Source organism: Myotis davidii, unplaced genomic scaffold (genome assembly GCF_000327345.1).
Source record: "Myotis davidii unplaced genomic scaffold, ASM32734v1 scaffold401, whole genome shotgun sequence".
NCBI classification, from domain to species: Eukaryota; Metazoa; Chordata; class Mammalia; order Chiroptera; family Vespertilionidae; genus Myotis; species Myotis davidii.
The window spans coordinates 2,828,919-2,843,636 of record NW_006291020.1 but is presented as its reverse complement, the minus strand read 5'-3'; the positions used below and the strand labels follow the sequence as shown (position 1 = coordinate 2,843,636).

The following is a 14,718-nucleotide window of genomic DNA, read 5'->3' as shown; positions in this document are numbered from 1 at the left end:
GTGGTCTAGCCCCAGTCCCACATTGTGAGAAGCGGGGGTGGGGGTGGGGGCTGGGCATAGCTTTCTCATGTCCTAAGGTGATCTCGGGAGCTATTTGCAACAGCACTTATGAAAAAGACCAGCATTGCCATCCGGAAAGAAAAATACACACCTATTTATCTGTAGAACTTTGAAATGGATTGAATGTCATTTCCCTTAAAAAAAACACATCTACTTAACCTATTTGTACTGTAATTCAAGCCATTTGTTTTCTAAAATCCTTTGGTTAGAACTTTAAATATTATCAAAGTCAACATTTACAACATGAAGGTCTGGCTGCTGAGCGAGAGGTAAGCCAAGAGGGGATGTGGGAGGCACAAATGTGGGCCTGCGTTCCCTCTGCGTCTTCTCCCGTGTCCCCGAGAACTGCTGCTGGCTCCCCCCAAAGGGGAGGGTGGTCCTTCCCACAGCGGCACGTGCCGCCTCTCCTTCTCCAGGACACGGCTGACCAGGAGCACCGGGGACTTGGTCATCAATTGGTTTTGGCGGTCAGGGGTTTTGAATTATAATCTAATTTTAAACCTTTCTTCCTCCGAAGGAAAATGGACTGGTGTGTATTTGAACAACAATAACTCAGAGCCTCTTGAGGAATAAAGTCTAGAACCTTTCCTTTCTCAGGAGCTTGGTGACGAACAACCTCCCAGGAAGCACGCAGGAGAGAACCTTAAAATGCACTGAGTGTGAGGACTGTTAGCAGTCACGTGTGACTACCGAGAAAGCGCATGACTGTCCCAGAACTGTCCTCAGCCTGCAGGGGCAGCGGAGACCTTTCCCGTCTCCAGGTCAGGAGGGCCGTCTGTTTCCCCGTTCAGCTGATGGGTGGGCCAGGTTGCCTGCTCTAAAGTTTCTGCCCCATTGGACATGACCATCACCCTCCTCCGCTTTACGGACACCTGTAACTCAGGGACAGGACAGGCAAACTCTTCTGTGAAGGGCTGCACAGTGAGTATTTTAGGATGTGTCAGCCATACTGTCAGGACTATTCAACTCTGCCATTGCAGCATGAAAGGTGTCAGAGATAATAAGGACGTGAATTGGCGTGGCTGTGCTCCAATAAAATGTATTCACCAACACAGGAGGCGGGACATGGGTGCCCTGGGAACTGGAGTTTGCTGATCCCTGCCCTGGGATTCCAGACGAAAGGCATCCCAAGGGCAAGTGAGGGTCACATGGCTAGTGGACCCTGGAATACCATTGCGCACAGAGTGGATGCCTCCCGTGTTGCAACCTGAGACTGAGATCCACTCTGAGAAGAGATCTTCAAGGCGGCCCCACTCCATGACCCGCCCCGGGTTCTCTGCCTCGGGGACAGAACCTCTCCAAGCCCCGTGAGCTGCTTTCCTGCCTCATCTCTGTGCCTTTATCGCCCTGTCAACCGGCAGCTTCCAGGACACCGGGTTCCAGTTCTGGTGTCGGCGCCAAGAACTGGCACCAGTGACCCCCCATGGCCTCCCTTCCCTCCTCTAAAACAAGGAGGGAGACTCGGCACCTCCTCTCTTCCAGCTTCGACTCCCTCAAGTCCTACGTTCTGGAAGGCTGTGGTCAAACAGCCACCGAGCCACCCAGTCTGCTCACGGGTTTCTGTGCGAAGAGCACAGGACGGAGAGTCAGGAGGGCTGGGTTCCAGTCTGATTCTGTCACTTGCACCCTCCGGCTTCTGTGACCTCATCTTTACACCACACAGGTGGTTCCCGGCCATCTCCAAGGTCCCTGTGGGCACCAAGAGCCCATGACCTGTGACCTGCCGGGCCTGGGGACCATTTTCATCCAGGAGACAGGACATGCCTACACTAGCCTAACTCTTCTCCGAGCTGAGACTCCCAGGGCTCCTCTCCGTGATCACCGACTCTGTCCCCTTCCAGGGATCCATGACAACATGGTTGCAACCAGCTTGTCAAGTGTGGTGACATCTGCATCCCTGACATTCCCATCTGGAGACGGGCTTTTTATAGCCGGTGGTGGGAGGATGCTGCTGCGAATGCAGCTCCGACGGGAGGAATTTAGAGCCGCAAACGTGGAGGAACCTGTTGTCCTTCGTCCGCGCAGAGCTCCGCTCGGCTGCGTTCACGGTGGCGCCAGCAATCCCATCACATCCCTGGCGGGTCCCAGGGTGAGGAGTGTTCAACGACAGAAGTGTGTTGCCCTCAGCGCCACGCCTGTGGCACGCTCGGCGCTGCACACCCGCTGCTGCCTCTCCCCGTTGGTCATTGGGAAGAGTGGGCTGTGTCAGCCGCAGAGGCTCCAGGGACAGGGTGAGTGACGGGGTGGGGCCCTGCCCCTACAGACTCCGTGATTCAAAAGTTCTCTGACAAGGGCAGCCTCCTGCCTTGCCCGTTCACTTCTGCTCTCGGGCATCTCAGAGGCACGAAGGCCTCTTTGTACGACACGGATCAGCACAGTTCTCTCACACACAGGGCCTCCGTGCGGCCAGTGGCCGGCTGTTGTTCAGGGCGAGGGCCTCTCGGGTTGGAAAGACTGAAAGCTTCCACATGGACATCTCTGTCCTGGGTATACTTAAAGGGCCAATGGAGAGGACTGTTTCCATAAGACATGTCCAACCCCAGCGCACAGCCCAGCGATCTTGCCTGACGAGAGATGCCGAACCTGAACCCCGCTGGGACACCTCTTTGTTCTTCACAGAGAAGCCCCGTGTCCCTCCCTCCTGCACCCCCCAAGGCCCTTTCTTCAGGGTGCTGTGGCCAGCACCTGCTCGTTCTGACCCTGAAAGTCAAAAGCTGCCCAAGTTTGGGGACCCCTCTCCCCAAGTCCCCTTTAGCTGTGAATTCCTGCACGAGGGAGGGCCCGATCACACACAACACAGATGCTCACAGTGGCCCCGCAGCCTCCGGGCCGGGTCAAACTGAGCCAGCTCCTTCTCCACGTAGTACAGGACCTTCATGGAGTCGCGCTCTTTGTCCGCTTGGATGCGGTAGCCTTTGCGAACTGTGGAGAGAGGACACGCGGGTGAGCTGGGAAACTCGGGAGATGGGCCTCGTGTCTTTTACCAGGTAGAAACCACGGTTCCCACGTGTAGCAGCTCTCTCTGGAGTCACCAGACAGTCATCTATATTTGTACACTTAAGGCCCCTTAATCACAGGTGCCCCGGAATGGGGGGCCAGCAGGTCAGGAACAGAGCTGTATTCTGGTACATTCAGTCATGTGCTCACTGCTGCTTCCTGTCCCACCTCCAGTAGCTCCACACAGAGCTCCTCCTCTCCAAGCTCAGGACTCTGACCTAAGTACTCACTGAACACAGACCCCTTTCCAGACTGAGACAGACTGCTCTACAGCCCCAGGCTCACACCTCCACTCGGTGGGAGTTCCTGCAGCTTCAAAACAGACACCTCAACGTGAGGGGACCTCGACAGAGGGGGCCTGACGCCTCTAGTGGCCCGGGAGGTGGTGAAAAAGTTCCACTCCTGGCTGGTGCATAGGAGCTAATGTTAGATTATAGGCTGTATAGGCATTAGTACAAAATAAGATGTAAATACGTGATTATCATTATGATTTCATTGTTTTCCTTTTGGAAAAGGGAATGCCGTATTTTAGACACGAGTAATCCAACCTGCTGCTTGCTGTGTGTTACAAGCAGGTGTTATTTTCAGGGCTTAATAACCAACGAAATTAAAGCATCAGACATAATCCCACCTCCTACATTCCTGTCACTCACATTGTCAGGGACAAAAGCTGTTTGAGCCCCTCACCCCCTAAATATCAATCCAGTCCAATACCACCCCCCACGGGAGGTCTAATTGTCACAGATGAGAGAGGAAAGGAGAGCAGGGAGTGCATGGGATGGGAGCAGACAACGACGGGGACGGACAGCATGTGCTGGGTGCTCGCTCAGTGCTTGGCCACTGGCCCTCGCGCCGCCCAAAGAAAGTGCTGTTCTTAGCCACAGTCTGTGGTTGAGAAAACTTCGGCTCCAAGGAGTTTCCTAACTTTGCCCCAGAATCACTGGCAGCTCCAGGGCTGGGACCTGCACTCCCACCGCCCTGGCCATCTTGCCTGTCTTGGAGTCTAGGGTCCCGGTAGGAAGAAGAGATGAGGAGGATGAGGAAGAGGAGCCCAGGGCAGGAAGGCCTTAGGCGGCCAGGGCGCTGTGCTCTGAGGCGTGGTCCTATCTCCACCCGGCAGGACTGTACCCTGAGGTGGAAGCAGGGGACCCAGCGCCAACATCCTGCTCCCACAGCGAGGCAGATGCCACACAGAAGCCACATGCCTCTGATCTCTGGTCATGTTACATGGACAAAGGCCACAGCCATGCACATGGGAGACTGTACTAGGCTGTTCCCCAGCACCCGGGCCACAGCCTGGCACGTGGGCAGACACGGTGCTCACACGGTGCCCCCCTGGCAGGCACTACTGTTGGACGTGAGAGCATGCCAGGCAGTCCACGGCCATCAGATTGTGGCGTTACTTTAAGAAAACCTCCCCACCCGCTGTTTAGTGACTCCTCCCGGAGGTCAGCTCCATAATCCTTTCGCAGAAGCAATTATTAAAAGAAATGGTTTTATGTATCAAGCCGCACGGTCTCCCACCTGGCAGAGGCGTCTGCAGAGCAGTACAGACAGTTCAATTACAACGCAATCATCCCACGAGCTGCTTGCTCTGTTCTGAGGCAGTTCGTCTGATGGGTGAATACGGCTGGGGGTGGGGACTGGGCACCCTGTGGACATGCACTGGTTTATAGAAGAACCCCAAATCAATGGTCCCTCTGTGTTCTCATGTCTGTCAAAGGCAACTCAGCCCAGCCAGTTTGCTCAGTGGATAGAGCGTCAGCCTGCAGACCAAAGGGTCCCAGGTTCGGTTCCATTCAAGGGCACCTACCTTGGTTGCAGGTGCCTCCCTGGCCCGGGCCCTGGTTAGGGCTTGTGCAGGAGGCAACCAATTGATGTGTTTTTCTCTGTCTTTCCCTCTCTCTCTCCTCTCCCTAAAACTCAATGGGAAAATATCCTCGGGGGAGGATTACCTAAAAAAAAAAGGGCATCTCATACTTCCCACCCTTTAAATAACCTCATAAAGAGAAGACAACACAGACCAAAGCCCCGGAACCACCGAGTTCTCTGTAATTATTAGGGGCAGCTCAAATGTCGCCACCTCTCAAAGGCGCTGATTCTCGTCACTAGAGAAGTCCTATCTCCTCTGTCTCACTCCTAACTTCCATGTCGTTTAGTTTGAACCTTCATCACGGCTCTTGATATATTCTAGTTTGTTTCAGGTTATTTGTAGAAATGCGTAACCTTCCCAGATTCCGCAGGGACAGGCGTCCTTGTCATTTTGTGTAAAAACACGCAGGACCTTGCTGTACACAGAGCAGGCACTTACGGAGGGCGTGTGAGCGGCTGCTGCCAGCAGGGCGCGGCGGGGTCCCGGTCTCCTTGGAGTATTTTCAGTACGTGTCCTCCCTAGACTGTCACCCCCCCCGAGGGCAGACAGGACCGGTTCTGTTTCTCTCACCCCAGTGCCTAGCACAGCGCGGGCACATGGCAGACATCCTGAACGTGTGAGTGAGTGAGTGAGTGAGTGAGCGAGTGAAAAGGAAATCAGGAATAGAAAAGGTCTTAGCAGGAGAGGCCACGCAGCTGGCGTGTTGGAGAATTGACAGGAAGACGGCTCCAATGGTAGCTGGAGGGAGCAAAAGGCTTATGTAGGTTTTGCTTTATTGTTATTATTGTTGATGATGATTCCCTCGGTAAGAAAACTAGGTGTTTGCAGGCGTAGGGAAGGGGCTGCCCTGCCTTGGCTGTGGCTTCGTCTGGGTGTCTGAGTGTGTGAGGCGCCGCCTGTAAACTTCCAGCCGTGAAGACTGAGCTGGGCTGTGCTCTGGGAACATGCCCAGGTACTGTCCCCTGGCGGCGAGGCCGGCCCCTGACAACCGCTGGAAACCTGGGCAGAGTGCCACGTGGACTGGAGTTGCGTGTTCTGTGTCACACAACAAACACGCTCACCGGGCGTGCCTGCCTGCAGGTCCATGACCCCAGAAATCGAACCCTCTCACTGTCACAAAGGACAGAGGCAAACTATTGATCCTGAGGCATCATCCATTGGTTCTAGGAGCTAAAACGCTAGGCAATTCTCCCTTGAAAAGGTTTTTTCACGGTCAGCTCAGTGCCATGGCGTGGCACATGTGGCTTTTCTCTCGTGCTACGAGGAGCAGGCTGTGTCCCCCGGGCTCCGGAGCACAAAACCAGGCCTTTCCTGACCTCCCTCTCTCCCCCCTGCACCCCACTCCCCCCACTCAATGAGGCCGTTTTCTCTGGGCGGGCCAGAGGGAACGGCCTTATCAGACACTGCTTTGCAGTTTGCACTCATTCTATTCCCATTTGCTAGCCCCCCACAACCACCCCGCTAGACCAGTGGTCGGCAAACAGCGGCTCGCGAGCCACATGCGGATCTTTGGCCCCTGGAGTGTGGCTCTTCCACAAAATACCACGTGTGGGCGCCCACATACAGTGCGATTGAAACTTCATGGCCCATGCGCAGAAGTCGGTATTTTGTGGAAGAACCACACTCAAGGGGCCAAAGAGCCGCATGCAGCTCGCGAGCCGCTGTTTGCCGACCACGGCCCTAGACCATACATTCCTTGAGGGGCAATTTACAAACATTTATTAAATGTTATTGATTTGAAGAATAAATAGATTGGTGTCTGGTTGGTTTCTGTCTGTACTGAGTCTGAAGACCAGAGAACTATGATGGGAGGCGCTATTTTAATAAGAAATGTCCAGACCGGTGGCCAAAGTCCAACACTTTTTGGAAAATGTGTAGGCTCCCCAGTGATGCTTCAGAGGAGGTGGATGGTTTCTCTCTCTTCAGGTTCAATCTGGTTCAGGTCCTTTGGTTGGCGTGGCTTCCACATCAGCCTCTCTACTTTATTAGCCTTGCCAGCTCTGCTTTTACTGGAGAGGGAATATTAGGATGTTCGTTTTCATGCCACTATAATTTTGAGCTAATACTTTTGAAAAATTATTGAAAAATTATTGTTAAAGGATTTGAGCTAATACTTTTGTCCCCTTTGAGGCACAACTACTTTTCAGTTAATTTCCCCTTTACAGCCAAATGAAACTTAAAAACTTGCAAATAACGCCCATCCCTACGGCCCATGGCTGAGGCTTTGCTCTCGGAGTTCCAGCTTCCTGAGCTAAGTGAGGCTCTGGGGATGATGCAGCAGCTGCCAGATCCCACCCCCACATGACAGCAGCAGCTGTGGGGGAGGTGGCGCTGGAAATGTGTGTGTTCCCTGTGTGCACACAGCGGGCAAAGAGATACATCCTCATTAGTTTTGGAAATGACATTTCTAAACCCTACCTGCCTACTCAATTCTTTTGCTAGAAGGTGAGGAGAGGCAGGTAGATGTGACGAGGAAGTGGATTAGAGTGAGGGAAAAGTGGATGCGGAAAGAGCAGGTGGGAGATGGTGGCAGCAGGGACCAGGGCTGGGATGGAGATGGAGGGACCAGGGCTGGGATGGAGATGAGGGACTAGGGCTGGGATGGAGATGGAGGGACCAGGGCTGGGGTGGAGATGGAGGGACCGGAGCTGGGATGGAGATGGAGGGACCGGGGCTGGGATGGAGATGGAGGGACCAGGGCTGGGATGGAGATGGAGGGACCAGGGCTGGGATGGAGATGGAGGGACCAGGGCTGGGATGGAGATGGAGGGACCAGGGCTGGGATGGAGATGGAGGGACCAGGGCTGGGATGGAGATGGAGGGACCAGGGCTGGGATGGAGATGGAGGGACCAGGGCTGGGATGGAGATGGAGGGACCAGGGCTGGGATGGAGATGGAGGGACCAGGGCTGGGATGGAGATGGAGGGACCAGGGCTGGGATGGAGATGGAGGGACCAGGGCTGGGATGGAGATGGAGGGACCAGGGCTGGGATGGAGATGAGGGACTTGGAGATGGAGGGACCAGGGCTGGGGTGGAGATGGAGGGACCGGAGCTGGGATGGAGATGGAGGGACCGGGGCTGGGATGGAGATGGAGGGACCGGGGCTGGGATGGAGATGGAGGAACCGGGGCTGGGATGGAGATGGAGGGACCGGGGCTGGGATGGAGATGGAGGGACCGGGGCTGGGATGGAGATGGAGGGCAGTAAACTGGTTCGAGGTTATTCTGAGCTACAGTCTGAAGGGCTTGCTGACCAACTGGATGCGGGAAGTGAGGGCGAGGACGAGAGGAGGATGAAGTCCTACCTTTTGGCCAGTAGGTGGACAATGCAGCCACTGAAATAAGAAACGGACGAGTTGAAGTAGACAAACCGCAGATTAATCCCATTTCCCAGAGGCTGAGATTGAAAAGCCTGCAGAGATCCAGTGGAGATGTGAGGAAGGCAGTGGGACCCGGGGACTGGGGATCAGAGGAGAGGTTGGAGGCATCGGCGTACAGACCATGGCGACAGCCTGGGAGTGAGTCGATTTCCAGGGGGGGGAGGGGGAGGAGGAGAGACAGGAGCACCCAGAGGGATAGCCGCCAGGTAGGAAATGTCACAGAACACCACAAGGGGGAAGGCAAAGCAAAGAGTGGGTGAGGGTGGCAGGTCCCCTGATGGCTCAGGGGAGCCAGGATGGAGGAGGACCCACTAGCCTTAGCAAGAGGCCACCTGGCGGGCGGGCTTCTGGAGTGACGGCAAGAGCAGATGGAAGTTTGGGGAGTTGACAAGAGCAGGGAACATGTAGACGTGAAATGTTCGAAACTCTCCCAAGGAGTCTGGCAGTGAAGAGGCGACAAGGGATGGGGACGTGGCCTCAGAGGGCTGCAGGGGTGTGGCAGGTGGTGGCGTATGTGACGGACGGTTTCCAAGGCGGATAGGAGGAGCCCTGAAGAAGGCAGGCTGGAGATGTGAGGCAGAACGGGCAGTGTGGATGTTCACTGAAGAGAACACAGAGCTGAAGGGGTGGGTCCAGGCCGGGGAGAAGGAGGCAGCCGTCTTTCCTTGAAGGGGGTCCCCACCAGTCGCCATGAAGGTCGGAGAAGGAATCGGTGCCTCTCCCGTCTCTCCCACGTGGTAGCCAACAGGCTATTCCACACACGGCTCCTCAAAGCTGCCTTTGCAACCACCCAGTGTGCAAGAGTATTGTGTACAAACAGAATCTGAAAGTTACAGTTGCTAGGTGACCACCCCAAAATGGAGGTGGCATGTAACTATAAAATAGGCTAAATTTACATCTTTCTAAAAGAGCATTTCTTAACACGTCTAACATGCTTTAGAGAATAATCTACACGGAACGTTGGCGTCATCAGTAATTCTGGTCGTGGGACCAGGAGGACAGAAATGTGCCCAGCGGGGATGCCCACACGGCCAGGCTGGTGTGACATCCCCTTTCCCATCACAGAGTCCTGGTTATGTCCATTTCCAAGGTCAATAAATGCTTTGGTCTAAGATATATGTATATATTGATTTCAGAGAGGAAGAGAGAGAGGAGATGGAAACATCAATGATGAGACAGAATCGTCAACTGGCTGCCCCCTGCACACCCCACACCGGGGATCGATCCCGAAACCCAGGCACGTGCCCTTGACCGGAACTGAATCCAGGACCCTTCAGTCCACAGGCTGACGCTCTATCCACTGAGCCAAGCCAGCTAGGGCAAGAGATGAGTCTTGACCGTCCGAGCCAATCAGGTTTAGGAAGGGGCCTGGGCACAGTGCTCGCCACTAGGGCTGCAGATGTCGGCGGGAGGAGGGGCTTCAGGCAAAGGCCCATCACTCAGGACAAAGCAGCGCAGGGAGGAAGCGTGTCTGCTTCCTGCCTCAGAATGCAGTTTCCAGAAGATGGCGGCCATCGTGGGAGAACCAGGGAGCCCGCAGGAGGACAGAGCAAGTGGCAAGAACAGCCCTTCTGTGCATGATGCATGAGCTGTTCCGCCAGCCAACCCCAGGCCACCTCCCCAGGGGCTTCTCACCATGTGAAAGAAGACATTCTCCTCGTGCCCAGCCATTTCTAACTACAGTTGGTAGCACGGCAGCCAGGCCGAAACGACGGAACTGCCACAAGCAGGGGCCGGGGAAGGTTGGAAACAGGAGAGAAGAAGCCCTTGCCATTCTAGGAACCTGAGTCATTTTATTATGAGACTCACTGATTTAAAAGTAGGGGGGGCAGGTTCTGGTGGGAAGGCAGGAAGGAGGGACACTGGAGGAAAGGGAAGCAGCCAACAGTCTGAGACAAGCTCCCTGGGTGGCTCTTGGCTCCACCCCCTGGGCAGTGGCTGCCTTCATCGCTCTAATCCCCGTGTCCTTGATCATTAACTTCACTTCCCTGCCTGTGACTCAGTTCCGGTCTCCCGGTCTCATGCGACAGGATTCTGTGAACAGTTCCAGGGAGAGGAAAACTCAAATACCGATTACTCACCAAGGACGTCTGCTCTGTCCACGGTCGTACCAACAGTTCACTGCTGGACGAGGCCCTGGTTCCTGTCCAGATGCCTCCAGAGCGCAAATGCCTGTTCTCCGCACCCAGTGGCTCACCCACCCCGGGATTTACAAATCACCTCCTAAGTCTCCTACACACAGTTTCAACCTTCCTGCTCCATGACCCTGGTCAAGCCTCCAGGAGAGCAACACCTTAACGCGCCCCCTCCTCCCACTCCACCCGGCCCATAACCATGACTCATCATCCCTCGGTGGGGCCAATCTCATCTAAACAGGCCCCGGACCAATGAGTTCCCTGCGGGCTGTGACGCACACCGTTACCTCCACTTCCTGCCTGATGGGCTCCTCTCCAAGCACCTGTCTGATTGCCCATTCATTTCAGCTCACAATCTCCACCCAGATGCTCACATTTCCCTGAATGACTTCAGTTGCACCTCAGCTCGAGGTCCGACTAACTCCCCCATGAACCACGTGCCCAGTCAGTATGTCACCTCTCTGCTCAGGACTCTGCTGCCGTGACTCTCGCTACAGCACCAATTCTGGGAGTCAGACGGGTGAGCTGGACACCATCAAACACAGTGTGTTCTCCCTGCTCGGGCTTCCACCCTGCTGCTTCCTGGGGGTGCCCAATGACCTCCCACTCTGCTCTCCCAATCCCCTCATTCCTGCAGGTTCAGCTCAGACCTCACCTCTTCCCGGAAGACTTGGCAGCCAGCTCTCTCCCCCACAGTCCCCCGTCCCACACTCTTTAGCACCCAATGCCTTGATGAAGTGTCTTTCCTCGGGCTGGAGCACCCTGCCCAGACCAACCACGTCCCCCACGTCTTGGCGCTCTGCACAGTACCGGCTGGTCCTGAGCACTAGGGCGGGAGGAGGAAACTATTTGCTAACTTCTGGGATGGAGATAACCACTTCCCAAAGAAGCGTCCCTGAGCTGATGCCACATCAGCTAGTCCCTGGCCTGGAAGCAGAGGAGGAGCGCGGGGCGGGGCAGAATGGAACCTCATTTACCACTGCGGCTTCCTCCTGTGGAGTCGCTCGGAGCCAGGGGAGGTGGATGCGGCTTGTCCATCAGCATGCCCGATGAGGGGGCTCCTCCCAGGGGGACAGGGGGGATGGAGTAGGGGCCGGGGACACAGGACACAGAGGGAGGGTACCCGGCCTTGGCTGCTTTCCCTGCTTCATACACTGTGGAGGGAGATGAAGAGCAAAAGATTATACAGCCCCACCCTCACACCCGCACACCTCACGTCCCTGAGGGTGCACTTTAGGGACCTCCTGGATGTGTGCCTGTGTGTGCCTATGTGTGCATGCACGCACATGTGTGCCTATGCGTGCAGGCGCATGCTGTCTCCCAGTGCATGTGTGTACGTGTATGTTATGTGTGCCTACGTGTGTACATGTGTTAGCACACGCACGTGTCTGTGTGTGTCTATTTGTGCCTGTGCCTGTGTGTGCTTATGTGCATGTGCCTAAGTGTGCATGTATGTGTGTGCATGCGCCTTGCGCGCCTGTGTGTGTGTTCTCCTAGGCCTGAGTCACGTAATTGGAAGCACTCCCCGCACTGCCTTGGACTCCTCCGGCTCCGTCAGCAGACGACATCAGGAATTACAGTGTTTGGCACCTGGCAACTGAGTCACTAGCAGCAGCGGGAGCCGTCCCAGCAGCTCGGTGACAGCAGCGGCCCACTCTTAGCCACACTGTATGTAGGCGGCCCAGCCCCAGGGCTGCCCAGGGCAGCTTCCAGGGGAGCCGGAACTTCTTCTAGCGGCAAAGCGAGCAAGGGGCTGCGTGGGAGCCCAAAAGCAGAGCAGATAACCTGACCCTCCCGGAAGTGCGTTCTTCCCGAGAGCACTGACCTACCACGTGTCTCTCTCCTGCGAGCTGTGTCTGGTTGACAGCAGGGGTTCCAAATGTGATGCCTACCTGGGCCTGGCACCCTGGGAATCCCCAAAGGAGGACTCCTTCTGTGGGCCCCTTGGTCATGGGAGCACCTAAAACCCGCCAGTGGCTGGATGGCACCCAGGACTGTGGTCTGCACACTCTGTTCATCAAGAGGGGGTTCTCTGCTGTGGGAGGCGTGACCAGAGAAGGTTCCTCGAGTCTGAATGCCCCGGGAGAGGGCAGGCGCCTCTCCCACAGCCTCAGCCTCCTGCACCTGCCCTTCCTGCAACCAAGTCTCAACGAGACAGCACATGCTGGTGACGGGCATGGACAAGGACGGAGAGGTGAGTGGACGTAAGATGGCACACAAGGGTGTTGGCTCTGGAAACGGGGCTCCCACGGGGAGGGAGCATGGGATGAGTGACACTATGGGGGGAAGGAAAGGAGGTGGAGAAGGAAGTCAGGCACACAGCCGCCCAGGGGGTCACAGATCCTTGTGGGCTGCCTCCCCCGCCCCCCCTGCCCCGGGCCCTTTACTCACAGGCCTGAGGGCAGCAGCAGGACTCCGGACAGCAGGGGCAACGGATGTAGCAGCAGCAGCTGTGCGGGCAGCACTGGCACCAGCAGATGCCCACCAGGACGAAGAAGAGGAAGACACCCAGGATCACCAGCCCCACAAACACCCACTCTGGAAGGAGGCACAGAGAAACCCGCGTCAGGGTGGCGCGTCCCCATAAAGAGGCAGATGGGGGGCCTGGGACAGAGGGCACAGAACCCCCAAACTCGGGAGGCAGTGGGAGAGTGAGAAGTGCAGACCTCCCAGGGCTGGGGCATGAAAAGGATGGTCACCAGGTCCTGTGAGCACAAGCCATGGTGGGCTCAGGGCCCGCCCCGGATTTACCATGTTGACTGCAGTGTCAGGACTGGTGTGGGACAGGAGCACAGACTGATGGCGGGGGAGGGGACGGGTCTGCTGAGCTAGAACGTGGGTTCTGTATGTATCCTGGAGAGTCGTTGATCTTGTCGCTGGAAGTGTAAGCCCTGAGAAACTTCTCCATGTCTACCTGGTGCAAATCAGAACGTATTTAGGTGGTCCGTGTCCTTATGTCTCCATCCGTTCCCCTGCCCATCGCCCCGGGACGCCTTTCCTGACCTCAGCATCAGGGCTACTACCTGCCCAGCGAACCATGACCAGACAGGAGAGCGGCTCCCAGAGAGAAGATGCCGCCCCGCCCCCGGATGCCGACAGGCTGGAGGGCCCAACTGCCCCCTGGCGGCGTGGGAGGCCGGAGTGAGCCTCGGTTTCCCTTAAAAGCTAAAAGACTAAAGCAATTTTGATTGAAAATCATCTGCCAAAAATCCCTTTACAATGGACTTTACGCGTTATTTTCTTAAATTGTGGGCATTAAATACTCCTCCAGTTAAGTGGCCATTCAGTTAGAGCTTGAAAACATGACGTTTTTGTTACGTAGGTTCGTGATCATGGCAAAGCTATTGATTGATCTTTGTTTAAACAGATTTCCTCATCCCCCTGAAACACATTCAAAGCGGCCAGGCCGCTCTGCAGACAAAAACGAGACCGTGTGACTCCTGTGGTCCGGAGAGCATTTCTGCTGAGGCGCTAGATGGCTGAGGGCTTGGCCTGGGCCTTGGAAATAACAGACCACGTACCCGAGACAGTGTGAGCCCTGAGGCTTCGGTGAGGTGTGTGGCAAGGTGGCCACAGGCGGGTCAGGCAGTCAAGGAGAAGAGACTGCAGGTGCCCTTGAAGAAACACTGTTATCCGAGAAAGGATTCTTGCCGCCAAAAGGGAGAGGCATTCGGGTATCCAGGGGCGGAGATGAAAAATACAGTAACTCTTTCTTGGGGGTATAATCTCTCATTTGAAGAAGCGGTGCAGTGTTCCTTTGATGTACAAACGGACAATTCTGGATAAGGGGATCACAAAGCGGCAGCTCTGTGTGACCTTGGGATGAACGTGAAGCAGAATGTCTGTACTGGATTCGTCAGCTATTGGGAAAGGGCCAGGGAATTCACGGAAGAATAATGAGGGAAGAGCTACTGGGAAGACTCTGGGACTCAGTGGTCAGCAAACTCTGGCTCTTTGGTCCCTTGAGTGAGGCTCTTCCTAAGCCTTAGCAGTACCCTAATTAAGTTAATAACAATGTACCGACCTATAGAGTTTAAGTTTAAAAGATTTGGCTCTCAAAAGAAATTTCAATCGTTGTACTGTTGATATTTGGCTCTGTTGACCAATGAGTTTGCCGACCACTGCTCTGGGCTCCCTTCCCAGCTGCAGACTAAACCAGGCTTCCTCAACCCGGGGGAAGGGCAGTGGCTGTGGGTGATGAGGCAGCAGTGTCCGCACATCTCGCACACGGCTGCTGCCAGAGACTCGGTGAGAGTCAGGATGCCCTCCCAGG

The 14,718-nt window shown here is 55.5% G+C and overlaps 1 protein-coding gene across 1 annotated transcript in view; it reads right to left on the bottom strand.

The window, feature by feature from the left end:
- The window catches only part of ILDR2 (immunoglobulin like domain containing receptor 2), a 42,645-nt gene that overhangs the window by 7,984 nt on the left and 19,943 nt on the right, over positions 1–14,718 (bottom strand). The window contains exons 3-5 of the mRNA XM_015564269.1: positions 12,837–12,983; positions 11,423–11,599; positions 2,869–2,982 (exon numbers count right to left, since the gene is read on the bottom strand). Of these exons, the coding sequence (XP_015419755.1) occupies positions 2,869–2,982; positions 11,423–11,599; positions 12,837–12,983 (438 nt within the window). The remainder of the gene's footprint in view (positions 1–2,868; positions 2,983–11,422; positions 11,600–12,836; positions 12,984–14,718) is intronic.